The 27,666-nt window shown below is 35.9% G+C and overlaps 1 protein-coding gene across 5 annotated transcripts in view; it reads left to right on the plus strand.

Moving 5' to 3' along the window:
* The window catches only part of GABRB2 (gamma-aminobutyric acid type A receptor subunit beta2), a 159,975-nt gene that overhangs the window by 111,598 nt on the left and 20,711 nt on the right, over positions 1-27,666 (plus strand). For all 5 annotated transcript variants that reach the window (XM_048960301.1, XM_048960303.1, XM_048960302.1 and 2 more), the window contains exons 8-10: positions 24,351-24,488; positions 25,650-25,802; positions 26,720-26,964. In XM_048960301.1, the coding sequence (XP_048816258.1) occupies positions 24,351-24,488; positions 25,650-25,802; positions 26,720-26,964 (536 nt within the window). The remainder of the gene's footprint in view (positions 1-24,350; positions 24,489-25,649; positions 25,803-26,719; positions 26,965-27,666) is intronic.

Genomic DNA, 27,666 nt, shown 5'->3' on the forward strand with positions numbered 1-27,666 from the left:
CAAACTGCACTGGTGGTATCTCAGAATTCCTGATATCCTAATTTTTGTGCTTTTGCACATTTAAGGTATATCAATATATTTTAACCCTAAGAGAATGTAATCATGGTGTTTTATTCCAAATACAAATGGTTTCAGGTTAGGTGTGATCATGATTTGAAGGACAGTGCTTCTTCAGCCATCTTGTAGTCCAAGGGATGGGGAGGAAATAGCAGAAGAAGCCACCGCTAGCAAAGATGTATTCATGTCAAAGACATATTTAGAAAGATGGGGTTTCCAGGCTGGTAAACTCTGCCATAACATTGGAAGGAAGGCTTATTGTCTTGAAGTTGTGCATGTGTTTTCCTTGACTTTTTATTTATTGCTAGGCTATATACGCGCTAACTCTGAGAACAGTTCTCACCTCTGTGGTTCATATCTATCAATGGAATAAATTAAAAGCCAATCAGGTGATGTCGTGCCATACTACTGTGAGTTGTCAAAATGTGCTTCTCAAAGAGAACTCATTTCTGATATTTTGGTTTCAGTAAGGGCGAGCATCAGGTGGGAAACAAATTTGAATTCTGATTCTACATTTACTATTAGTTTGGTCACTTCAGTGACATCATGGTGTATATTGGTGCTTATTACACATATATTGTAATATATTAATACTTCTCTGGCTAACAAATCCACTGAAAAAATTGTAACTGTGTAATCTGGAATAGTTTGGTTGTTAGTAGTACGGAATATTAGTAAGAAGCTCTTCATAGTAGTATAGCTAGAAGTGAAATACAGCATAGATTCAAGCAGGATGGTAATGTAAAGTAACTACTGAATAGCTCATTGTATTTCCACGTTATCAGCAATATCAGCATTATGGTTTATCAGCATTATACTCTTTACATCTAATTATCTCTTTAAGTAAAGCTGTTTTCTTAAAGCTTTTTCTCTGTTTTCACATAATGTTTTATGATTCAGACACTGAATGATTCCCAGGAGAAAACATACCGTATAGAGATTGGCCCCATTACTGTAAACCATGTAATAAGTTAATACCGCACTCTTACACGTTAATTTTCCCATTATTGCTTTCTTCTCTTATAGATTCCCAGCTGAAATTGGTACTGTTAGGTCGTATATTAGAGTTCTCTAATACGTTTTGCCTCTCCCTGAAGATTACTGACTGTATGTGATTTCTCCTGCTTAAGTACAATTAACAGTTTACATTATATTTCTGATAACTTAGAAGTGACTTCATACCCTAGCAAAACTCATATCAATGTTAGAAATTAATTCAGTATTATCTGCATATTTTCAAGGGAAGTAAATTATTTCAGGTAATCAAGAGATTTACAGTATCAGTAAGATTTGAAAAATAGAGCAAGTATCTTGAAATCCACAGGATTAAATGCACTTCACCTGATTGCATTTATGTAACATATGCATGAATTCCTGATTCTGTCCCCTTTCTCTATTTCTTTGCCCTGTATACTTCTTTTTTGTGTCTTTTACAGAACAGAAAAATGCTTTGTATGTCATCTTCAATATCACCCAGATCAGCTTCTTTTTGCATTTGAAATGTTTCAAGAGGTGCACTTTACATTTGACTGTAGAGGAAGTTGAGGTTGGCTAAAATAATCACATAGAATATTGAGGACATTGGCACATAAGACACGTGTGTGCAGTGAGGAGAAAAAAATACTGCTTTTGTGCAACATAGTCTTCAACAGGGGATGGAATTACTATTTCCTTTTAAGTCTATGGTGTATCAAATGTGAGAAGGAATGTCACAGAAAACAGACATGCAGAATTTTAAAAAATGAACAAAAGGTAAGAATGAACCATATTGTGTGTTTATTAATAGTAGCAAGCTTGCAAAGACATGAAGATCTGAAATGTTTGTAGGAGAACTCTCAGGTCAGAATTTTCAGCAAAACTTCAGCAACAATATCATAGTGGCTTGCATGCTCCAATTTTGTTCTCTTTGCAACCAGCCAGAGCTTTCATCTGATCTGTAGACTGGGATGGGACTCTGGGTTTTCATTTGCATTTTTTTTGTCCTCTTCTTTTGTAAACCTTGACAGGATGATTCAAAGTTCATGCCAATTCACGGATAAAGATATAGAGGAGTTGGGTCAGGAGATAAAGTCAGAAGTTTGGTGCTCCTTGCTGCTGTTAGGAAGGGAAGCAAAAATCACCATGATCTTTACATCAAGAAAATCCCATTTTCCTCTGAAAATGGCAATTAATTTTACAGAAATTCAGCAGTGGAGAGTTATTTGGACATTCTTCGTGTGAATCCAGCTTTCACTGAAATAAATGTAGGGGTATGTGATTACTTAATGTGCAACGATGTGGAGTTTAAGTCTGTTTGATCATTTTTCTCATGCTAAAAAATGATTTTTTTTAACCTTAAGGGATGGATCTTAACCTACATGTGGAAGTGGGTGCATTTGTGTACTTTTCTAAGGATTAGGTCTGACACGTTTGTAAATATTTCTCGCCTATGATAAAAGCAGTAGAATATAACTGAGGTTCTTTAATTATTTTGGACAATAACTTGTGATATGATAATCCAGTGAGATAGGATATTCTATTGGAATATTCTGATAGGGGTAGTATTATTATGGAAAAAGGTCTGCTGAAGTACAAGGAAACTGAAGTACAAGGAAAACAGTCTTGTCTTTCAAACAACACGAGATTGAAGGAACGAGGTACACGACCTGCAATTTACTTAGCTATAATAAGGTACGGTGTGATGTTTTCTGTTCGAGGCTGGGTTACAAATCTAAATGATGAGATTATTCTATTACCTACTTTTTTTTTTTTACTGAGTGCAATATAAAACTAATACGAAATGTGCAAACCATATTTCTTGAGATCGCTGATAGTTAACTGTGATTCCAGATATAAATGGCTTCATCGATGTGTAAAAGCCACAGACATTAAAAGCCACAAAAGTGAAGCCAGAAGGAATAGAGTAATGATCAGCACAGTTGCATTGTGAATCTATCCAATTTTCACTGCTTTAAACTGATAGTTTTTATAAGTATGTAATGGATAAAGCTAGAGTAATGTGTGCAATCATATTCTTTGCACATTTTTCAAATTTCTTACAGCTGCTTAGCCCCATTTCAGCTATAAACCTTTTCTTATTAAAGGGAATTCGTTATTAGGAGGAATGAATGATATTAGATGACAAAATAGCGTGTCAAAGTCTCTAGCTTCTTCTCAGCAGTGTATGTTGAGCAAACCTGTTGTAAGTACCAGTGAGGTGAGAACTGACCTGATTTTCAATAATAGTTGATCCAGCTTTGTGGTATTATTCTTAGACAGAAAATAAGCAGTTGGAATTAGTATGCTTTTATGTCAGTTTTGTGGGTTTTTTCAAGCACATCAGTAGGATATTGAGGGGTGAGTAGGAGAGGACTATACACTCCTTAGGTATTGCAGATTCTTAAATGTTTTCCTGTACTTCATTATGTTTCTTAAGAAAACTAGGAATTCATAACTATTCAATGGGAAAAAAAAGCTGTATATATGTTGAAAGCCTTGAAATTGATTTCTGTTAAAGATAAGCAGAGGATATATATATATAATGTATACATATACACAGATATATAAACCAGCATGAGGTAGTTTTTTTGTTTCTTCTGAAGCACCAGTTGCCTATTTCAAGTACTAGGTGAATGTTATTTGTAGTAACGCATACATCTAGTTATTATTTATGAAAGTCAGTGTACAAAAAATCAGTGGAGAAAGTGGAATGGCTCTCAAAGCTTGATTATAGACTAGTTAGTTGCAGCTCTATCAGGTTGGATGATCTATATAATGAAGATACTCAAAATGTTGTGTTCCCACAGCAGTATTAATTACAAATAATTTGCTGTTTAAACTATTGACCAGCCAGAGAACTTTTGTTGGATTGTTGTATCTTTTTGCTGCAATTGTTACATGCAATTAAAACTATAAAGATTTCACTGTAGTGTGGTATCAACACTGGCTATTTTCAACAAAGAAAGTAAGAAATGTGGAATTTATTACCATAAGATAGAAGGGTGAACCAGATGAGATCTTAGATGAAAATAATGCTGTAGTATTTCTGTGTTCTTATCTTTTTCCCTTTTAGTGTGTGTTTGTGTGTGTATGTGTGTGTATGTATATATGCATACGTATATATATAAACGCTTGATATGCTGGATACTGATAAATCTGGTTATACATAGACTGCTCTGAAAGTAATGTCTCCTTTTTATTTATTATATGGAAGCTGCAACAGATTCAAAGAGTGCAATATTACTATTTGTTAGAGAAAATTATCAGCTACAAAACAGCATTTTTTAAACATTGTCACTATATTTTCACAACTGACGAACAAGAATCTGCATGCTGTGCTCAGGCAAATTTGAACCAGTGGAGGTACCCCACAATTTCATAGCTGATATGATGACGTAGTTACCAGGAAAATGTTGCCCATGCAGTCCCATCGTTCATTGGCCTGAACAGGTAGAAGTTGGAATATTCCAAATCTGGATTATACAGTGGGTGTGGTAGGACAGTCCAGCCAAGATTGGCAATGTGCTCCATGGTCTCCAAACTGGTGTGAGGCCTGGTTGTCTTCTTCTCTGCGCTGACTCTGGAAGTTCAAGCCTTCAGCTTGGCATTCCAGTGCAGCAGTCAGAGTTGGTGATTTTCTGGTTCCAGGAAATCCAGAAGGATCATCCTTTTCCTCCCTTAAAAGACAGCACACATCACTTTACCCACTGATGGCTGCGTGTTGAACAACTTCTTAGTTAGGGAGTTCATGTCATCACTCCATGGAATGCTGTTTTGACTCTGGCTTGTGGTGGTGGCATCACATCTCATCACCACTAATGATGTGATCCAGGGAAGTGTCGCCTTCAGGCATTTATTGGTTCAGTAGGTCCTGAAAAGCTTGCATCCTAATGCATTACTCCAGTGTTGCCACCATCATTTTCAATGCATTGAAGTGGATGTCCAGCTCCATACACAGTTCCCTGGTCTTAATCCACCAATTCACGCAGATGAGATGATCAACATTGACAATGTGGGCCAACATAATAAAATAGGAGAAATTACTTTCGGAGCAGCCCTCATATATCAGTCTGTAGATATGCTTGAGTTATTACACAGTGAAGTGTATGAATGATTTCATGTGACTGTGTCGCAGCCTAAGCATGTTATTTTCCTTGGCTCCTGCAATGTTTCCTAGTTGTGTTAATTCCTCAAGCAAACTGGTGCGCTGTGTGTGCTACAATTTCTCATCTCTGAGACATGGAAGATATGCTCTCACTGTAACTGCTGTTGTGGTTTGCTAATGGTAAGATGTAGAAGTGCAAAGGTTCCAGGACAGAGATGTTAGGTTAAGGGCTCTGCTTCACGGGTTACAAATCCACAGATTTGAGATGCCACTGCAGGCAGCACGTGTTTTTCAGAAGCATCCTAGGAGGTATATTATGTCACATTTTAGTCGTCTTTTTTAAAAATGTTGATTCCTACATGTTGCAGAGATTTAGAAGCTGTGCTGAGGCAGAGTTTAAAGTTAAAAGTAGAGTTTAAATACCTGATTTTGTAGACACAGGCTGTAATTGGCTGTGGTAGGTACAGGCACTGGAATTGAGACATTGTTTTTAAAACAGCAGCTTGCAGTCACTTCACAGAGGATAATTAATGTCACTTGCTGTGTGAGAGCTGAGCTGGGGTGCCAAAAGCTCTGGGTGAGAAGCTGGGAAGGAAACTCGCAGTGCACTAACAGGAAACATTTGCACAGCACGCATAATGCTCTGAAGATTTTCTTGCCATTGTAAAAACAATTTTGCTTCAAAACATCTTACAAAGTAGGATTTATTAGCTAGTATGTATTTAATGAACACGCTACAGAGAAGATCCAGTAATTTCTGTGATTTTGATGAGTTTGTGAGGTGGATTTCCAAAATATGTACTTTTTTTCTCCCTCAAGACCATCTATACCAGTGACTGTATTCCAGACAAATTAGATGCACTACTCCAAATGATTTTTTCCTTTATTTCCTGCTTGTTCATGGCTTTTCCCCTCTACATGAATCTACAGCTTTAATTCTCTCTTATTTGTGCCACCAAAAAAAAAACCCAAAAACTTGTGAAGAAGAATCAGCACTGAATTCTTAAGCACTGCCATGACACCAGTTTGCAGGAATACTGATAAGACGTGTGCATTCCAGAAAGGAATTCTTAGCAGCTGAGCTACAACAGCTGTAACATTCAGAATGCTTCCTCACATTTTCTGTGAAGGACACAGCACCATCCGGCTGTAGCTGCAATCAGCTGTGTTTGCATCAGGGTGGAAAATGGCTCCCTCTGTATTTTCATTAATGCTTCAGCTGGGGGAAGGGAGAAGAAGAGTATCATTAATTAGTGTCATACTGTATACAGTAGGACAAAGATTTGCTGTGGAGCAGCTTGTTCAGAGTCATTCCTACTCCCCTTTGACATCATACCCGTGTTTCTCATGAAATGGCAAGCCACGATACATTTTGCATAGATTTATCTGAGTTAAAGCCAAGTAGTTCTACACATCTTCAGCATCTACTTGTTTGCTAGAAGAATACCAAATGTCTCAGGTTTTCAGAGAATCGTGGGGTCTTTGAGTCTGGTAGTGATCTCCGGAGCTCACCTCCTGTCCTGGCACTGAGTGCCACTGAAGAGAGCCTAGCTTTCTCACAGCACTAAGTAAATTATAAGGCGTTTTGTTTTGTGTTATTTTAAAACAGATGTTCACTGAGTTTTCACTACCATAAATAACATATGGGACTTTGTACATCTCAGCTGAAGCTTTCAGTGCTCCTGCACTTCCTACTAAGCCAGCTTAGTAGTTCAGCAATGCAGTTTGACTGCACACAGCTGAACAGGTCACCTTTTTTATTGTTTGATATTAAAACCCTAAGTTGTAGCATTTGATTTGAGGAATCGATAAAATATGGATTTAGTTCGCTGTGCTTCAAATCACAACATACTATTTTCCTGTTACTTACAGTTAATTTTAAGAAATGCAGTGCAAACCATTTCATGATGAAAAATTACTGAATTCAAAGTGCTAATTGACAATTAAAGTGTAATGGTGCTCTAGATTTCTGTTGTTGAAAGGACAGCCTTGAGGCAAAAATGAACATTTTTGAAACGCTGCATTTCCGCTTAGAGACTCTGGAAAGGCCTTTTAAAGTGGGGTTTTCAAAATGATTTTCTCTCTCATTATTTGTGTAATTATCAAAGCTCAAAGCTTTAGTCTTGATGCTTTATTTGTTGCACACTGCAAATATATGTGGATTTACTAACAGGAGGGTTCATTAATGCTGAGTTTCTAATATCTGTTCCTTTCATCATTAATAGCATTGGATTTTAACTCATAAGTATAATGCGGATGGATATAATGAGCAGCTTAGTGACTTCATCTTTTCATTGGTGAGGTAGTCCAGTGACCTGCCATTAAATGTAATGAAGTTTTCAGTGCATCTAGTGAAAAACATTAACTGCATTCATTTCTGAGAGTAAAAATGGATTTTAATTGACAAAGTTAGATACTGTAACAACAGATGTAGAGAATATATTTTGTAAGATATTGCTACTAGAATTGTAGATGAAATGTGTTTCCCTTGAAGTTTTGCATACATAACTATTAACTTACTCCAAAGTTAGTAAAAATGAATGAACTAATTTAACAGAAAATGGTAATAATTGAGTTTGTGATTTCAGTTCATTTTTAAGACTTCAAATATTGGGAGCAATTATAAAAATTATCAATCCATTCTTCAGTAGGTCCTTTCAGTAAGTAAGTGAATGTGGTCATTGCTAGTTTGGTCATGCAAAAGATGCTGCGCGGAAATTAGAGATGTTTCAAACTGAGTCAGCTTTAAAAATGTGATGGAACTGCATACGTTGCTGAGAAGGTATTCTCAACCATCCAGGTGGAGCAGATGGAGTGTCACAACTGTATCCAGTTGTTTTCTCCCAAAGGGAACAAGGCTTACAGTAGAGGCTGCAGGTCCTCCGTGTCCCCTTGCCACGTGGTGCTGGCACAGCCACTTCATCCTCTGGCCACTCAGCAGTCTGCAGAAGGCCATGTAGTTCTTTGTACAGACTGTGTGCAGAGATGAGAAAACAGGCATAATTCAGTATTCAGACAGTATTGTTTGGGTTTGGTGAGGATTTTGGAATGAGTCAGAGACATCTGAAAGCCGTGCTGGGGAAGCAATACATTTCTCAGTCTAAGGGAGAGAAAGATCTAAATGAGACCAGCGGAGCTCTCCAGCAAACATAACAAACGTTGACCTACACGTTTGTTACTACATTTTCCATGTTGCTTTACGCTTCAGAACAGGTGTTAGCCACAGTCTTCTCCTGGCAAAATTATATCTTTGCTGATTAAATTCTGCCCTGCTAAATTCCCCCTGAAATTTTAATTGGATTTTTTATTCCTCACTGTATGTCATAAATTGCTGTATGGTGCTGCTTTTTGCTGTTAAATGACTGCATTTAATTGGTAGGTGACATAGTCCTTATCCTCAAATACCTGATAACAAAATGTCTTATCATTTGTAAAGCTGTTTAAAATTTATTAATGCTGGTAGCTGCAGTTCATGAAATCTTCATCACACAAAACTCATTCTTTGTTCCCCCAGTATTCTGAAGTGACATGATTTGGCTAAAAACTATTGGAAAATTGTCTAAATGGACTGCGCAAGTAAAAGTAAACCATTCCATTCTTAGAAACAATCACAAACAGCCCCTTCCCCTCCTCCCCTTCCCTCCCCCCCCCCTCCCCCTCACCTTTCCCCAACTGAGAACTGATTTAGAAACAGTGTATAGTATGCAGACTATAAAATTAACTAAGCTGAAGCATTTTGTGTTCTCATTAGGAAGACATATTTTGGAAGTAGGCTGCACAAAGTTGTTATTCTCTGTGCTTTAGACTCTAAGTTAGCACTTCATAAAGCACTATGCGGGAACTTGCACATTTCCCAAGTATGTGCTTGAACTGAATTTAGGTATGAGTCATAAACACTTCGTAGTCTACCAGAGCTGAATTAAGTTAACTTGTAGCCAAATTCTTCCCATGCATCTTTTCTGACGTGTTTTTAATTCATTATGTGTTTAAAGAAGGTTTTTTTAATTGTGACTATGCTATTTTTGCTTTTCAAAAATTTTTTTTTCATTTTCTCCTCCAGTAATTCAAGTGCTAAAATAGTTTTAATGTTTGTAAATAGAAATTAATTTGAGGGAAAATTAAGCTGATTTTCAGATAGTCTGGTTTATAATATTGTCTAGCATTGTCATGATAATAAAAGCAACCAAAGGTAGGTACCCAGTATTAGTTGAGCATTCTTTCAGATCTTATTTTCAAGCTGAAAAAAGCTTATTGGCAGATCCTCAACAGTAAGCTCATAACTCTATTGACAATCAACACCACCATTTGAGCATCTGCCACTGTATCACTCTTCTCAGAAGCAATTTCTTACTGCAAATACAGAATTATCAATGACTGAAATATTGACATATGGTAACTGTGGAACACAGATGATGATATCTCTGCTAATGGTTAAATAACACTTTTAAGATTTTTTTCAACAAAATCATTGGAAGTTCTTTTTCAAAGAAGGCATCATTTCATGAGTGTAGTTTAGAGTTTGGTTCTGCAGTGCTTTGTCGTCATGTACAACAAATATGGTGACTGCATGGTGATTTCTTTTTTTTCCCTGATATTCAGTGTTATTTATCTGGGGTATATTTTGGTATAATTGATATTCAGGTTTTGTATAGAATGTTTATATACCACTTAATGCATTAGACCATGTATTCCTACTCTGGTGCTACAGAAATAAAAATATTTCAAAATCTGATGTTCAAAAACCATTTCTGCATATTTTTTTTATGTATACTTACAGGAAGAAAAAAAACAACACAGTACTACTTTTCCTTGTTCCCCCCTATATTCGATGGATTACTTGCTGTTTTGGCAGTAGGCATTTTAAATGTTGGCATTATGCTAATTCCATGTCTTCAACTATTGACCTTATTCCAAGTGTTCTGATGATTGAACAAAAAATGATGACAATGTAGTGCCGTTTTCCTTATTTAATGAGGCATCAAATAGCTATAATGATTAGGGTCATGAATAATTTGGTTCAGTGAATAGGAATGCAGTTTGATCAGTGCACCGTAGATTTTCACTTTATTTATTCTAATGTAGCTACACTGCTTCCTATGTATATGATTTCATTAAAAGTAAATTAATTAATAAAGTTTGCAAGGAAATTTGTGGTTAAATTGCCCTCCACTTAGCACTGAATATTGTTGGTCCTTTTTCCCCCATTTATGCCGTGTTTTGCAGATAGTGCTCCATTCTCTAGCAGAGTTTCTGATAGTAAAAGGTTTCTATCAGTGATCTCCAACTGTACATACAGAAAGGCTGCAGGACGAATTGGGGTGTGTCTGAGGAGGGGCAGAAGTGAGCGTGTAGCATAGAGCCTGATGGTGCATCCTCTCGGGAATCTGCTCTAAGCTTTGCCTTTCTGCTGCTGGTAGTTACTGTGTTCATGACCAGAGGAATACGGGTGCTTTGCCTTTGGAGTTGCGTGTAAAGTATAAAGAGGGGGAAACCCTCTTCCTAATGCTCCTCATGCATTTATGTTTATGCCAGTTGTTAGTATAAAATATGCTGTTGTTAATGACCCCATGGTGTCTTCAAGATGAATAGTCTAGCCTGTGTTAACAGGCTGCAGTAAGAGCCTTTTTATTTGCTTCTCTATGAGTATTTTTCATGCATCTTTTCTGACAAATTTTCCATGGCACTGCTTTGAATTTGCAGATCTTAATTTTTGATTTCCCTGAAGAAAAGTAATAATGTTTCTTCCACTTTTGTGATCAAGGATAGCACTCAGCATACCCTTTTAGTTTCAGTAATAAATAGTGCTTTGTAAAGGAAGAAGCAGTTTTAGTCTGTGTTTTTTTTCTACAAGTGCTTGGTGCTGGGAGAGCAGTGAAGTTTCATAGCCATTTCAGCACTTTACACACTAGCTGGGTGTAATGACAGACTTCGTTTCCACAAAAACATTGTGCAGCCTAATTACATTTGCCTAATTACAGTTCCAGGAGATGTTTCAAGTTAACATGGCTGTTTAAAGCCACTTGGGGCAGCTCAGCTCTTCAGTGTTCCCACTTCTAACTAGTGACAAAATGACATGATAAAACCGTAATGAGATCAGTATCTTCCTCTCAGTGCCTTTCAAAGATACGCGTTGCATATTCTCATTTATACTTTGCTATGTAAGAGGCCTTTCAGTCTAAGCTTTGGACAAATAGTTATTTCATACAGCACTAGTAATAAAATCCATCCTAATAAATACTACAGAGTATTTGTACTTACAGTGAATTGCAGCAGTAATTCAAATGTTATATAAAGCTGAGAGCACCACAGGTATGACAATGGCTTAATAAACACATTGACACGGTGGCTGTTAGATACCTGCAGTGCTAATGTGCTCCTGAGCTGTGACAGCCTTATGCAGGCACAGAATGCTACAGAGAAGACAGTTTTCATGCAGTAGCAGAGCTCACCATAATTGTGGTCTCTTCCTTCTGTGCAGAAGCAATACATTTCGTGCGCATAAGAACATTGAATGCTGCAGGACACATACAGGATAACACTTTCCAAAGTAAAAATATGGAATGCTGTAGAATCTCATGTGAATACGTTGTCAAATTGCTCAGTATTTTGGGACAGAATTTGAATCATAATTCCTTCAAGAATTAAGTTGGGCAATTGTGAGTTTAAGAAAAAATAGTGATTAGCAAGTACTAAACCAGCACTTTCCATTGCTGCATTGTGTATTATTTGTTATTGTATTATTCATGTGTTTTTCTCTTAGTAAATGACTTCAGCTTTTTTGAAGAAGGTTATTTATTTCAAAGGCACGAGAGAGGAGCAGTCCGTATGGGCCTCTCAGCATAAAGATGTGGTCTTTTCACTTCTGTATTTGAGGCTGATTTCCTTTTATTTATGTTAAAATATTGTACTAGATTCTTTTTAATGAACATTTACATGCAGATATCCTGCTTTTCCAGCCCAAGAGGCAACCTTATGTAATACATATTTGCATATTGACACAGTTGCAATACTAGATCTAGTGGAAAACAGAATAAAAGTCAAGAGCATGTGTTAAAACCTACTTGCAGAGAGAAACTCCTTTAAGGTTTGGTATTATATTTTCTGTTGCATCTGCTTCACAAAATAAGCATAGCCTGAAGCTACGCCTGGAGTTGCTAGTCAAAAGAAAAGTGAATGGTTAGCTGTAGGCCTTTTTTTTTTTTTTTAACTTCTGAAATGCAAAATTCAGTGATGAAATCTTGATGTAGTATCTGTGAACCTCACAGTGACTCACAGAGAGGAACAGCAGATACAAGGTAAAGCAGGACGTTACTTGTAGACAAGGATTTCACATGGTTCTATGTCATGTAAAAGGACAAAACTTTAGACTAGAGAGAAGAAAATGTGAAGGGACATTGTTTCTGCTGTGGATTTTGCTGTAGCCATCTCCTTAGCAAAGAATTGGGGCCTTGCAGCCTTATAGTTTCTGCACTGCTTGCATGCAGAGATGAAGATTTTTCTCCTTCTTTGGCCTTGTCCTATCTATAAAAATACTTCCTGCTACCTTGTGCATAGCTATCCACAAATATTAGCATCTAGTTACCAGTCAAATAACTTTTCTTTGTTTGCTGTTTCTAAAACCTGGAGGCTTGGGGTGTCAAAAGCATTTATTCTCACCTTTTTCAGTATCCTAGGAAAGTAGCTGGGGTACTGCCAGCCAACCTTTTCTGTCTTTTCTGATATAGGTGTCACAACAGAGTTTCCTACAGAAAAGTCCTCTGAGCCTTGAGGCACGCAGCTCCCACTGAAATATTTTGAGAGCACAGCCATGTGGTTTCCTATATCACCTGGCTGTATGAAGGTCATATAGGAATGTTCGTCTGTTACAGTTCTAAGGGAATAATGATGCAATTCTAACAAAATCAGAATCTATAATTAACATTCTAATAAGCTTAATTTACATGATACTGTGTGAACAGTTCTCTGCAGCAAGAGTACATGCAATTATTCTTGATAAACTTTTTAGGAAACAGAGAACTTTATTGAGATAGGAAGCAATATTAAGAAAAAGTTTCCAAATCTGTGTATGAATTACTTCAAAAAACAAAACAAAACAAAAGTGTTCATTAAGATGTATTTGTTAGTAAAAGAAAATTAATTTTTGCAAGCTCAGTTAAGTGCCCAGAACCAACCTCAGTTGTGTGTGGGCAAATATAGCTTGTTTTTTCTAATGTTGTAATGGTGCCTAGCTGTTACCAATAACAGCTTTTAGCATATGGACAAGTACTAGTGAGCAATCTTTCTATTCTTTATAACAAATCTTTACTTATTTTGTTTTAATTACTGTAATGTCCTGAGTAACTGCAGGTAAGGATGCAATAATATTCCAGAGCATTGCCTCACACAATACTGCAAACTGTCATCTTAATAAATAAATATTTTCCTAAATTGAGCAAATGACACAGGCATTGACAGCAGGGCTTTCTTCTACAAATTGCATTTTTCTCCTTGTGGCCTTGGATATTTGATACAGCAATGGAATAATTAAGCAAAGTGGAGTATTACTGCAATTTTATTAATAATATGTTAAGGTTGCCAGATGTTCTTTTTGTTTTCCTTTCATTTTTAATGTACATCAGCATTCAAATAGCAGGCTGATAATGCGTCGTGCGGAACTTAGGTATGAAGACCAAACATTGTAAGGTATTAAGAACAAAAAGAGGAGGTTAATGTAGATGATCCTTTACTGACTTTTTTATTTTGATATACCCACCTCTTTTACTTAACAGTTTTGAGAAGATCTAATCTGATTTATTGATTGGAAAATTCTATTTTACATAGTCTTTATTGAAATCTTAAGTACGAAAACTGAGATTTATTTTATCAGAAAAGTATAATTAGCCCCTTCATCACTCCAGAACATGTGTAAATGTTTTCTGTGCAAAATTTCTACTGCATATGTTTGAGGCCAATGGAGTCAAATGAAATAAAAAAGTAATAATAAGCACAAAAAGAGGAGGATGAATACAGGTTATAATGATGACATCAATAGAAGACGAAAATGTAGGTGTTTGTTTTCCTCATGTGACCTTTATCTATAATAAGGATAGGGAGAAGAAAAAAATGTGTTACTTTTACCTACCCAGTGTGTAGGCACATGTTATTATAAGAGTTCTGTTAAGGAAAACATGGCCTCCTGCTCATGTCCAGAACACCATTGCTATTAGTTGTTTTCAAATTTCTGAAACAGTCTTCAGATACATGCAAAAAATTGGGGTTTAAGACCTTTTCATCAATCTTCAAAGCTATCTTTTGGAATGCAATTGAAAGATTCAATATATTTTTCTATCAAAATATAAAACACTGTTCTCTTTGCACCATCTTATTATCTTTAATATTATACAAGAAGATAACTACTTTCAAATTAAGCATCAGTTATACATATTCTTCATTTAATAGAATCATAGCATGGTTTGGATTGGTAGGGACCTTTAAGATCACCTAGTTCCAAGCCCCTGCTATAGGCAGGGGCACCTCCCTGTAGACCAGGTTGCTCAGAGCCCCGTCCAGCCTGGCCTTTGAATGCCTCCAGGATGGGGACATCCACAGCCTTTCTGGCCAACCTGTGCCGATGTCTCATCACCCTCATACTAAAGAATTTCTTCCTGATATCTAATCATTAAAACTACATAGGAGAGAGTTCAAAATTTGATTCTGCTGCTGAAAACACCATCCATGTAAAATCTACCAAATGTTTAACTACTTAGCAAGAATGTCCTTCAGTTAATCGTAAAATCTGCAAGTTAGATTCTGCCAAATTATTTGTTCAGCTATAGTCATGCATAGCAGAATAAAATTGGTAAGTGAAGTCTAAGCAGCAGTTGAAAAGAGGCTGACTGGGTTCCAGATACTGGAAGGCCTTCACAATTGCTTGAGTTTCTTATTAAGCCTAAATCTTTGTAAAGTAGGTGAAACAAATATTGTTTGCAGTTTTCAATGCCAAAGCATGATATTTATTTCTTTTCATTTAACTTTATCTTGATTTCATTGACAATTCTGGGGAAAAATAGTTGTGAATGAAGAAGTAACGTTTTCCTGTGTCTGAGAAAACAGTAAGTACTTCATACTTTCACATTGAAGAGTACTCTGAGAAAGAAAAAAAAAAAAAAAAAAAAAAAAAAAAAAAAAAAAGCCCATTGTCTGCTTAAATCTGATTGCACTTGTCTTTTGAAAATGGGTATTTTCTCATGAGTTCTGTTCATTTCATGATTTAATAGAGCTGAAATAGATCACTTAAGAATTGATGTATTCATTTCGATCAAATTTGTAGCAGCTGCAGTTCATATTTAAATAGCAGTTTGTGATTTCTGCCCAAATGTTGCTTTCCTCAGCAATGATACATATCCATATAGTTACAAGTTGCAATTTCCTATTGTGTCTTTGAAAATCTAATCTAATGAAAAGTGAATGTCTGCTTCTTGCTTTTTTCCACATAGCTGATAATCAAGTCAAGCTTCCAGAAAATAGAACATTATTTTGTGCTTCTTAATGTTGAGATTCTTAGTGTTCTGCAAGTCAACTTTTTATTACAAACTTAGGAAAATAGCCCTTAATGTAGCCAAAAGTAAGAAACAACTGTGGTGTTTTCTTCTTTGTTTTTGTTTGCTTGTTTGTTTCCTTTGACATATAAGGTATTTAATATAGTTAATTGTGTGTTTCGGAACTCATTTTTTGATGTGATATGTTCAGTAGGGAACAAATTGGTCTGAAACTTTACTGTGGAATTATAATGTATTACTAATCCATTTTTCTTCTATCACCAAAGTCACTACCATGTTTTGTTCAAATAACGTTTTCTTAATCTCACCCATGCCATGCTAAAATCCCCTTCAGAGACGATGTAGTGTTAATCAATGCAAAAACTGACATATTGTCAACATCTTTAGAAGATGTGAAAATTTGGTCCTCTGCTAAGTAAATAAATGACTTACAAGAACTCAGATTTGGGCTAGGATGTTTCTAAGTACTATGCTTCTGTGCAGTTATATTACATTGCTTCTTAAAAATTAGAAACTAGAGGTAAAAAAAAAACAAAAAAAAAACAAAAAAAAACAACCCTAGATGGAGATCCTTAAACTTCAGAAATTTAAATAAGTAAAATAGGATCAAATTGTGTGATAAATAGCTTTGTAGATGTAGCTGCTAGATAGTGGTGTGTTCAATTATTGATGGAGTCTGGGAAACAAAACAGTTCTGACAGTGTGGTACCTGGTTTGACCTAATTAGTCATGGTTAACTTCATATCACTGTGCATGACTGTGCTGCAAATACTCATCACTGTTGCTTGAGGAACTCTTAGATTTGAGGATCTCCTTGGTGTTCAAACCAATGCCTTCGATCATTCATACTAAAGGAAGTAAATCACCTTTTAGAAGAAGGATTACAAGAAATTACTACTTTCTAGATGCTGAAAGCTTTTTGAGTATTGCCTCACTGATGTTGTTCTATCTATTTCTTTCTTCTGATATATTTATTTTCCTAAAAACATTTTCACAGTTGAAATTTACTTTCAAAAGCACTTTGTAGCCAATGCCCTAAGGCACAAATGATTTCCATGAATTCATTAGGGAAAAAGAAAAACAACAGCAAGGAGGTTTGTGTTGTACCAGGACACCTATTCTGTAAGGTTTTAGGGCAAACTATGAGCAAGAATCAGGCTAGAAGTGCTTACAATAAATGATCCCTGGTTGTGATAGTGCCGTAAGAAGTCCACTCTGTGAGAATCAATTGTATAATATCACTCGTCCAACAGAAGACCTATTTTTAATAGCACTTTGCAGTCCTATGTTTTCCCCAGTCCACTCTTATCTAGTAACAAACCATTTGAATACCTTGAAGATAATATATATATATATTTTTTTGAGAGTGTTACCAATTTAATTGAAAAATCAATTTTATTTCATTGCAGTCAGAAAATGGTGCATCCTCTTTGTATCCAAATCCTCAGAGCCTCAGGGGAAGAACTCTTTGAAGTGAAATGTCAAAAGAATTGTTAATTTTTTATACAGAAAGACAGAATGGGGGGAAGGCAGGTCAGAAAAAGGAGAAAGAAGGAAGAATGATGTGCTTTTTCCAGTTGTTCCAATGCCAGGTGTGTTCAGCTATACATAAAATCTGCCTTACCATATCATCCTACTGACTTCAATGTGCAGTGACTTGTATTCCCCTCAGCTCTGAAGAGCTCTACGAACTCAAAGAAATACTTCTTATTCTTTCTGACTGCGTTTTTGAATGAACCAGTGGATAGTGAAGAATGAAGAGGTGCAGTGAAGCAAGTATGAATGCTCCAAAGGATTTCAGGGTTTCAGAATATGTTTTGCATGTGAGTTATGATTTTGCAATGAAATCTTAGCTGTTTGTGCAAATGAAAAGCTGCTGAAGAAATTGCTTTAGAAAGAATTTGGTGATTTATGGTTTAAAGATAAATAAAATGCACATACACTGTTATTAAACGTCTTCCGTTATGCAAACAGGATTAACCATCTATTTAACCTTTCTATATAGCATTCATCTCATGCTTCAGGGTCTGTAGATATCAAGTTTCTCAATCAGGCAGTTCAGAGTCTGCTTTTAAATAGGTTACTACAGCCTAAGACTATTAGCTTAGAATATTTTTTTTTATTCTTAGTCAAAACATTTAGTCAGGTACAGATAATGTCATCCATCAGTTGTTTCATTTTACTTGAGAAGCTGTGATGTTAAGAAAGGCTAGGGAAAGAAAATCCAGTTGCTGACAGCAAAGATTCCCTTCCTCTTCCCCTTCCCATGAGTCCATAGGATTTTGTGTGTTTTAAAGACAGTTATAATAAAGATAATTATAATGCAGTTGTTTTATCCTCCACAGTGTATATGCTGTTCTTGTAAATGGTTGCTTTCTAAAAATATTTATTTTCAGGTCCTGCTGAATTTTAATATGTTTTGTGTTGTTGACCAAAAGGCAAATACCTTAGGTGACCAGAAAGATTGTGCAATGCCAGCTTTTGTTGAGCCTCCAGACCTGCTGGGCAGAAATCTCACAGGACTGACCAAGTTGTCCTTCATCATCTTTGAATGCTGGCAATGCCCAGAATGACTGAGAGAAGGGCAATCAGTGTTAGGATTAGGAGAGTTCCCAACAGGATCCTTTTGTCTCATTGTTAATGATGAAATGGTTTTCTGTAGCTTGGAGCTATGCTGTAAGAATATTCCTCTTCCCCAGTGCTGTTCCAATCATGCTCAGACCATTCGGTGATGGTTCAGAACTGAATGAGATGGATTCATGGCTTCAGAATCCTATCTACATTCTGGATATGTTTACACCATTTCACGTTTGCCATTATTTTTTTCCCTAAAATCAACAAATATCTCTAATCTGTGTATGTTACTGCAGCATTAATACTGATATGTGGGCTACTCAAATCCCTACACAGAGCGCACGCTGCTTGTAGATCTGGTTGTGTATCTCTATATCATATCTAAAATACAGTCCTGCTGTGCTATGTACAAACAAAAGCATCGTGAGGCAATGAATCCAACTGATAAATTCTGAGATTTTTTTAGAAAAGTTGGCTTCCTTTTTTTTTTTTTTTTTTTTTTTTTTTTTAACATTGTGCAGTGTCTCTGATAACTGCCTTGAGTGTAAATAATCTCATGTTCAGCTAGTAACTTTACAGCTTCCATTTTAGGTTATCTGTATGTAAAAAATTCCTGAATTTTGATTTCTCATGAGGTGACTGAAAAAAATAGGTGATTTGTAGTTTCTGTATGAAAGGGTTTTTATTCTGCATTCTTCTAGTTGTTTGTTTTCCTCCTACCAGGAATGACAGATGATAAAGCTCTGAAGAGCAGGCAATGATAAACACCCTGTCCATGTTAATGGGAGTTGAGAATGCTTTGCTTCTCGTGGGATTGGTGCCATATTTCCAGGGCAATGTATTGATTTGGTTGGCTGCCGATGTGTGATGCATGACAGAAATGAGAAATTGAACTTTCTGAATGTGAAGTAAATTGTGCTGCTGATGATATATAAGTGATTTAGGAAAAAGCAATCAATCAGTTTCTCTGTCCTGGTAGCAGTGCTATCTACAATTTAATATATGGTAAAACAACAACTTCTGCAATCAAAATCAAACAGGCAGTGCTTTTTGCTAAAATCGGACTCTTGCAAAAAATGACTTGCAGAACTTTGTTTTTAGTATGCTTTGCTTCCTTCATTGCTGATGTTATCTAACAATTTAGAAATATTAAATTCATTTATTCTGCTTTTCTTGTCAAGGTTCATAAATCATTTTCCTAGACTATTACTTTTTAAAATTGGTTGGTCTTTAAATAATTTTAGCTTATATATGTAGAGCTGTTTTGAGTTCCAAATACCTGCAGATGGAGTTTATTATAACCAGAGATAATTGGACCTTAATACCTGTAAAACATCCGCTAGAGACATGAATAGGCCTTTTTTCTTTTCTGGCAGATGTTTTGCAGATTCTAGACTCATATCCAATTATCTGTGAGTACTTCAGCAGTTCACAATAGCATTCATTTGAAGATGACTATATTATTCTTTTCTCTCCTTCCTTATGTTATGAAATGAAAGAGATAACGTACCCTTCTTGGAAGGGCAGAGAGGTATTTTAATGAAAGCTTGAAGAGACTTCCTAAAACTATTCTTACTGATGCCCGCTAGCCAGTCTTGTCATTCAGCATCAAAGCCTTAGCTTAACATTTTCCTCAGTGTAAAATTAAGCAGCGGGGAGTTCTGCACGTATTTCCCAGAGGAGTGCAGAGATGCTTAGATTGGAATCATCAACTTGAATATTTTGGTGAGAATTTTTAAAGGAGTTCAGCTCTCCTCAAGATGGAATTGTCAATATTTACCTAGTACTAATGCTGTGAGAATAGGGAGCAGCCTAACCACATCTCTCATCCTTATTGGTAGAGAGGGAGAGCTGGAAATTTTGGCTACGTGCTGGACATTCAATCTGGAGTTCTTTCCTGCATTACCCTTGGTATGATTATATGATTCAGGACCAAACTGTGTGTAAGCAGTTGGGCAGAAAAATCTATGAATAGATGTTCAAGAAATGAACAGAATAAAGGACCATTGAGGTTTTTTTATGAACACAACAGGTTTTTTTTCCTGCTGTAACTCATTTTATTTGGTCAGAAAGGAAAACAAAAGATTGATTTATTAGTTGTAAAGCTTAACAATTAAACTGCCTCAAAATGTTTTCCTGATAAATCCTTCCAAATTCAGTAAATGATCTTTTATCTGGAAGGTGCCATTGAAATTAGTAGGTTTAAGATATAATAGAAGCAGAACTCAGCAGTATCAAAACAATATATGCAATGTATGTAATATTATTTTTAAACTCAGTATATATTTTTCCTAATACATACCTGCATTTATAGCTCACCGCCATCCAGTTTATTATTTCTTTTTGTATGTTATGTTTTCTTATGTTACTTCACTGAAGGCTGAGAATGAGACGTGTCAGATAGGAAGTAACAGTATACAAGGCAACAAAAAGCTATCTGCCTTTTTTCTGAAGATGGAATTGTGACCGGAAAAGTAAAAGATATCATGACAACCTGATATATTTCAAATCTGCAGATTCTGCATGTGTTTCTCATGCCATGTAACCCTGGGAAAAAATGACCAACAAATTAACAAGAGTTAATGATTTGTGCCTTTCTTTAAAATGACTCATTTAATTGGGCCTGTTTTTTCTGTGAACACAGCTACTAACGAACTCCATCCACGTACCACTAATCTCCCTGGAAAATACCTTTTTAAAGCAAATGAAGTAGATCTAGTAGTACTTAAAATCCAGGATCGCGTAGTGAGTGGAAACAGCCATTCAACAAGTAGTGCCCCACTGCTAACTACCTGTCATGCAACAGCTTTTCCACTGGCCCTGCATTGGCCCTACATGTGTCACTGAAAGGGCCAAGTCTTTTTTCCACACAGTATTTGGGAAAATGCCCAGCTTTTGTTATTGGCAGATTCAGGTGGAAAGTAACAATGTACAAATTGAATGTAATAAATTCCATTTGCTGGAAAACATCTTTTATAGGTATCCACTGGAGAACCAGAGGACTGGCTCTGGCAGGATAAGGCATTTGTAGCATCAATCCAGGGAAGGACCAAAGTTATACCAACAGTAACAGAGACAGAACCTGATATAAACTTGCAACAAAAATATTGAAATAATAATAAAAAGCAGAACACCCTAAATTAAAGGTGAATAAGTATGAAGTTTTTCAAGCTGTGTACAGGATGGAACAGTCTGTTGGCTCGGTAAACTAATTATTTGTTTCTTAACATGTTCAATAACTAGAACAGCCTCAGTATTTCAGGAAGGGAAGGGAAATTAAAGTGTTGCACTCTTCTATCATGTAACATTTACTGTCTTTAGCTGTCTTTGGACTGTGGAGGAAGCAGGACAAGGCTAATTGAAGAAATGAAAGATAGGGAGGAAGGCTCCCATACAATTAGGCAGTTTCAGAAAATCATTACTAAGCATCAAAATGCATTATTTTCTCTTGAGAACAAAACAATTCCCTTTTCCTGGGAAAGTCTTTAATTTTATTTTTTGTTATATATTTTTTAAAGAACTGATACTATAGAACAAATCAGTTCTAACTCTTCTTGGCCAAACTAAGAGTGCAGTGCATGGTCATTGGAAGTCATTCTGCTTTTCTTATTTCTAAATATAGCATCACTTGGTCAACACAACAATTTATGCTGTAGTTTTCTTCATGAGATAACTCAAAGGTCCTAGGTTCTTATAATTAAAAATGTATGTCTGAGCATACTTTTTTGTATCACAAAGTGTCATCAGTATGATTGTGGAATCATGGTTACTGTTTGTTTAATTACAGAGGATAGGCCTGCTGACAGATAGCATTAATATTGGCTCTTTTTCAGACCTCTCATGGTTTGGACTCTGAAAAGTAATGTGCAATCAATACAAAGATTGACATCTATGAAATACTTCATTTCACAAAAAATCAGTATAGAAGAATGTAGATGATTTTGTTTATGATGCTGTCCAAACAGACGAGGGAAGCTAAATATTATCTGAAGCTGTTAGTTCAAATTATGTTTTTATTTTCTTCTTGATGAAGCAAAAAAGCAAGTATAACTGGCAAAGAATCAGTAACCACTGATGTAAGCTATTTGTTGTTGTGAATTTAAGCTCCGTTTCTTAAGAAGTTCTGGATACATCAAAGGCAGTGTTTTGCATTGCAGGTCTTTTTCTCCTTTCACTGTTGAATCTTAATTAGAAGATACTGTCCTTGTTTTAACTTGGTTGATGTTGCCTATCAAAGGTAATTTTTTTATAAATGGAAAGGTTAAGAAAACGTGTTTCACAAGAAAGTTCTTAAAATCTGTTTTCATTAGTTTATTTTCTGTCAATTTCAGCAACTTTGAAAGAAGAGCAGGGTTGCCTCTTGAATCCTTGATGCTGATTATATGTTCAAAATCTGTTCTCTCTGAATGAGATTGCTATGTTTACAAAATTTGGTTTTCAGTTTTCTACCATTAGACTGCTTTAGGTTTGCTGCTAGACCCATGAAAAACAGAAGGAAGGAGTGACATATACACAAAAGTGGAATTGCCTTCAAACTTCTGTAAGAATACAACTACCAAAATACTTCAAAACCTACTGTATTTGGAATAGATTTCTATGGTTGTTTCAATGTTTTCACGGAATATTGTTTGCATCTTCAAACTTGCAGGCCTTCTGCTACTACTGTGCACCTGTGTTTTGTGTGGATTATCAAACACTAATCAAAAACTAATACTATGTGGTACAAGTTTTATAAATTCTGAGTTATCACAGAGTGCATAATCTGCAAAAGTGCTTGAAATCAAGTCATACTCTTGAATGGTGCTTAGTGTAATTTTGATTTTTGTCTATAGATAGGAATGTGAAATTCACTCAAATCTGTTTATTATTTTATCTGACTTTTGCAAAGGAAAATGGTCATTAATTGTTCAGAACTTATCTTTCTTTTTTCAATTTTCAACAACAAAAACCTTTAATAGGTTAAAACTTTTTGTTGTGTTTTTTTTTTTTTTTGTGAACTTATTTATGTTCTCCACTGTTTGGTACTCTGTATCAACTCTAATATAAGTTAGCTCAACTGCTGTATAAATAACTTAAATTCAAATTTCGTCCATGTGTTTTATGATTGGGAAAACTAATACTGTTTTATGTTTCTTTTTTGTTTCTTTTTTTTTTCTGTGGTATTTGTTGCTGTTATTTGTTTGTTTGTTTTTTGCCATAAAGAGCAATGGCTTTTGAATCTATTATTGTTGTGTCTTGTGAGTGCCACACTAATTGTGGCCAGCTTCTATTGTATTTAAGCTTCCTTGGGAAAAAGGAATGACCTTGTTTTACAAGTAAATATAAATGGATTTGAACAACAGTTCAGCATCAGCAAAAAAACAAAAAAATTATTGACTATTAGAATGGTTTGGGTTGGAAGGGACCTTTAAGTTCATCTAGTTCCAACCCCCCCCTGCTATAGGCAGGGATGCCTCCCTCTAGACCAGGTTGCTCACAGCTCCATCCAGCCTGGCCTTGAGCACGTCCAGAGTGGGGACATACACAGCCTCTCTGGGCAACCTGTTCCAGTGTCTCACCTTCATCACAGTAAAGAATTTCTTTCTAATATCTGATCTAAATCTGCCATCTTCCAGTTTAAAGCTGCTGAAACACAACCAGTGAAGTTGTAAACTACATTGTATACAGAGCAAATATCATGAGCTACTCTATGCTGAATTTCTCTCTTGGCCGCTGTTTGGGGAATGGCTGAGCATTACTTGGCAGATGATGATCATTTGCAATACAGGTGTACATATATATATTTAGAAAGAGTTATTATCACATTTTTGCTTCTGATTTCCTTTTCTGTCTTAGTAAATAGCTTGTATCTCAACCCGTGAGTCTTATGTTGAAGGGAGTGAGCAAACAGGAGTGTGGTGCTTAGCTGCCTGCTGGGTTCAACCACAACAAAATGAAATTTAGAATTACTGGTGCCTGTCTGTGCATATGTATATGTTCTATCATTAATATTTTAGTTTCAGAAATATATTTCACATATTTTCTGAATGAATTCTCCAGACTGTTCTCCATTACATAAGACTTGATGCGTATTTTAACACTTTGCTCCTGTTTTATAGACGGCTATACGACAGACGACATTGAATTTTACTGGCGTGGTGGTGATAATGCAGTCACAGGAGTCACAAAGATTGAACTGCCACAGTTCTCCATTGTAGACTACAAGCTTATCACCAAGAACGTTGTTTTCTCTACAGGTTTGTGGATGGGAAGCTAAATGGGGAATTAACTGGGAAAACTAAAAATGGTCTAATTCTCAATGTGCAGTTCAGGATCTGAAAATTTTAGATACAGGAGTGAATCAGATCAGCAACTCTGAACTCTAAAACAGAATTTTAAAACAAGCGGATTTTATTACAGCTTCACAATCTGTTCCTCATTAATCTATAAAAAGAATACAACAGACCGTTACGTTAAGACTTAGTCAGATTTTCTGGTTTTCTGTGAAACTGACCAAGACACACACCCCTCAGCTCCTTAACTCCCAACAAGAAATAGCTCAGTTTGTAAGAACTTTTCTCTCCATTTGCAGGTGTTGGTTTTGTTTTTTTTTTTCAATCCATGGTTGTGTTAGGCTAATTATTTGGTCTTCACCATAAAACCTTTCATATCGTCCTTCCACAAGATTTGTAGTTTATACTATGCTAGCAAACATACGACTTTCTGAAGGCTGAAAAGGTGTTGTATAACAGTTTGAAATGACATTAAATCACTCAAATGAGTTATTTCTATTTGGTGTTCTCCACCTACTCAAGAAAGCTGATAGGTATTAGATTAGGATGGAAAAAAAATAAGAAAAACAAAAAAAGCAAAACAAACAAACAAGAAAAACACATAATCATTTTTTAGATATAGACAGAAATCGTCTTGGGAGGAAATACAGAGGCACTGTGTATTCCAGATTCTTCAAAAGTGAAGCAGAAATGGGACTTGAATACATTATGATTTCCAGGTGCCCATTTCAATGGGTGCTTCACACACCACAATTTTTCTGCTGTTGGTGACAAAAGGGAAGCACTGCAGTGCCTGAAGAGGTTAGAGTAAAGGTTACACTGAAGGGAGCATACTGCAGCTTGTCAGCAAAGAAACACTGTTACATTTTGATGCTGTGAAATGTGTTTTGACTGTTGATTTTTGAATATTATGGTTACCAGCAGAAATGAACCCAGTAGCTTCCTTGTACCCTTCAAGTAATAGATTAGTCTCAATTCTTGCTAGAAACCCTACAGCTGATTATTCAGGGTCTTTCAGCTCTCTGTGTAGTCTTTGCTGCAGGAAGCAGTAAAACCGAAATGACAGGAAAATGTTTTCAGGCTTTATATGAGTAAATTATGGCCATACCAAATATTCTCTTTTAGGTGCCTACCCAAGGCTGTCTCTCAGCTTTAAACTTAAGAGAAACATTGGTTACTTCATTCTGCAGACCTACATGCCTTCTATTCTGATCACTATTCTGTCCTGGGTTTCCTTCTGGATTAATTATGATGCTTCAGCTGCGAGAGTTGCTTTAGGTAGGCATTTTTACACCTCTCATAGTGTGCATTAGTTGAAGCGTTTTTCTTGCTTCTGGCATGGGGGATAGTGCATGGTTGGAAAAATAAATCTGTTAGATCTGGCTTGCAAGCTTTGTATTATTTGAATCAGTGTTTAAGTCATCCCAATTTAAATATAAATTAAAGTGATTTCATGTCTAGATTAGCTAACTGTATAATCATTGTAACCAGAATTAGCCTAATTGTCTGTATTCTCTGTTGTTGTTTTACTGCTTGTTCTTCTGTTAAGAGAATGCATTCAGTTTTCTTTTGCTCATGGCAGTTCAGAGCTGTGTATTGTAGAGTATAAATTGCTTTTTCTTTTGGGTATAAATTAAATAAAGTTTTACTTGGGTTGTATAGGTAATGAATATCTATTGCCAAATTCTGTATAAATCAGATCAATTCTTTCCAATTTTGTTCTGCTACAGATAAGTAAATTGCTGCAAAGGACAATTGAGAATTTGTCATTTTAACATTATGGAGTACTGTCAGAGTTTTGCCAGGCCTTTTTGTGTAGTATTTTATGATAAGAATTGTAGTCTACAGGCAGCATTGAAAGTGCTGGAGGAAAGCAAGATACAATGACCCTAGACTGGTGATTTGTAACTGAGGCTGTTCCAGTAGGGTATGGTTCAGCTGGTTAAAAGCATACTTGTACAATCCAACTACTGTTTGATACTAGTAATTTTCTTTGCTGTACAAAATAATTTAAGACTAAGGAAGACCAACGTTTTCTGTTTGTTTTTCTACCTGGAAGAAAAAAAACAAATCTAGAATTCTTTCCAGCACTAGCAGTTGATTATTTTGAACTACAATGATAGAACATTTAAAATAAGTTCAGTCAGCAGGCTTATAATTATTATTTTTTTTTTTTTATTTTTTTTTTTTTTCAGGAATCACAACTGTCCTCACCATGACAACAATTAACACTCATCTTCGAGAGACTCTTCCCAAAATCCCATATGTGAAAGCCATTGACATGTATCTTATGGGATGTTTTGTCTTCGTTTTCATGGCTCTGCTAGAGTATGCTTTGGTCAACTACATCTTCTTTGGCAGGGGACCTCAGCGTCAAAAGAAAGCAGCAGAAAAAGCTGCCAGTGCCAACAACGAGAAGTTACGAATGGATGTCAATAAGGTAAATTTAAATAGATATATGTTTTAGTATTGCCCCAAGACTACAGTAGACTTGCACTTCTGCCAGATAGAGCTTTTAAATGTAATTTCTGGTAGAAAGCAAAGTGGGGTTATTATGATCCTAGCTTTCTGCAGGGTCATGAACTTAGCAACATCAGCATTGAATACTGCCCTCTAGTCTGGAAAATTGAATGTTTGTTTTCTAAAGCATGTGCTCAAATAAGTTTTACTGTGAGATGTTTTCTCAGTGGAATGTATGGTTAAATATTTCTGATCTGTTTGCGAAGGAACAAAACCAAAATGATGGCTATAGCTAATATTCTAGTAAAAGCTGTATGAAACATGATAAATAAAACTTAAATTTAACCTACTTGAATAAATCTTTTAAATGTCCTGGATAAGAAATATTTTCTACAGAAGTGCTTAAAGCTTGGAAAGTTTGCATATTTTCAAAATAAAGTGGCCCAGAATGTTGTTGACTAAATGAGAAGCCGCTCAGAAATAAAGTATCAACTTGCTGTGCACTTAATTCTGAATTTGAAAATGGTCCCCTGGGGAGGGGGAATTGAGGCAGAAAGGACGTTTGCCAAGATGCACACTTTTAGAAAACGTGTCCATTATGCTTAATGAAAATGAAGCACTTACCATAAAGCACTTGTCATTTTTCACTGTGGCAATTTTGGATGAGTTTCATACTGTGGCA

Source organism: Lagopus muta, chromosome 14 (genome assembly GCF_023343835.1).
Source record: "Lagopus muta isolate bLagMut1 chromosome 14, bLagMut1 primary, whole genome shotgun sequence".
NCBI classification, from domain to species: domain Eukaryota; kingdom Metazoa; phylum Chordata; class Aves; order Galliformes; family Phasianidae; genus Lagopus; species Lagopus muta.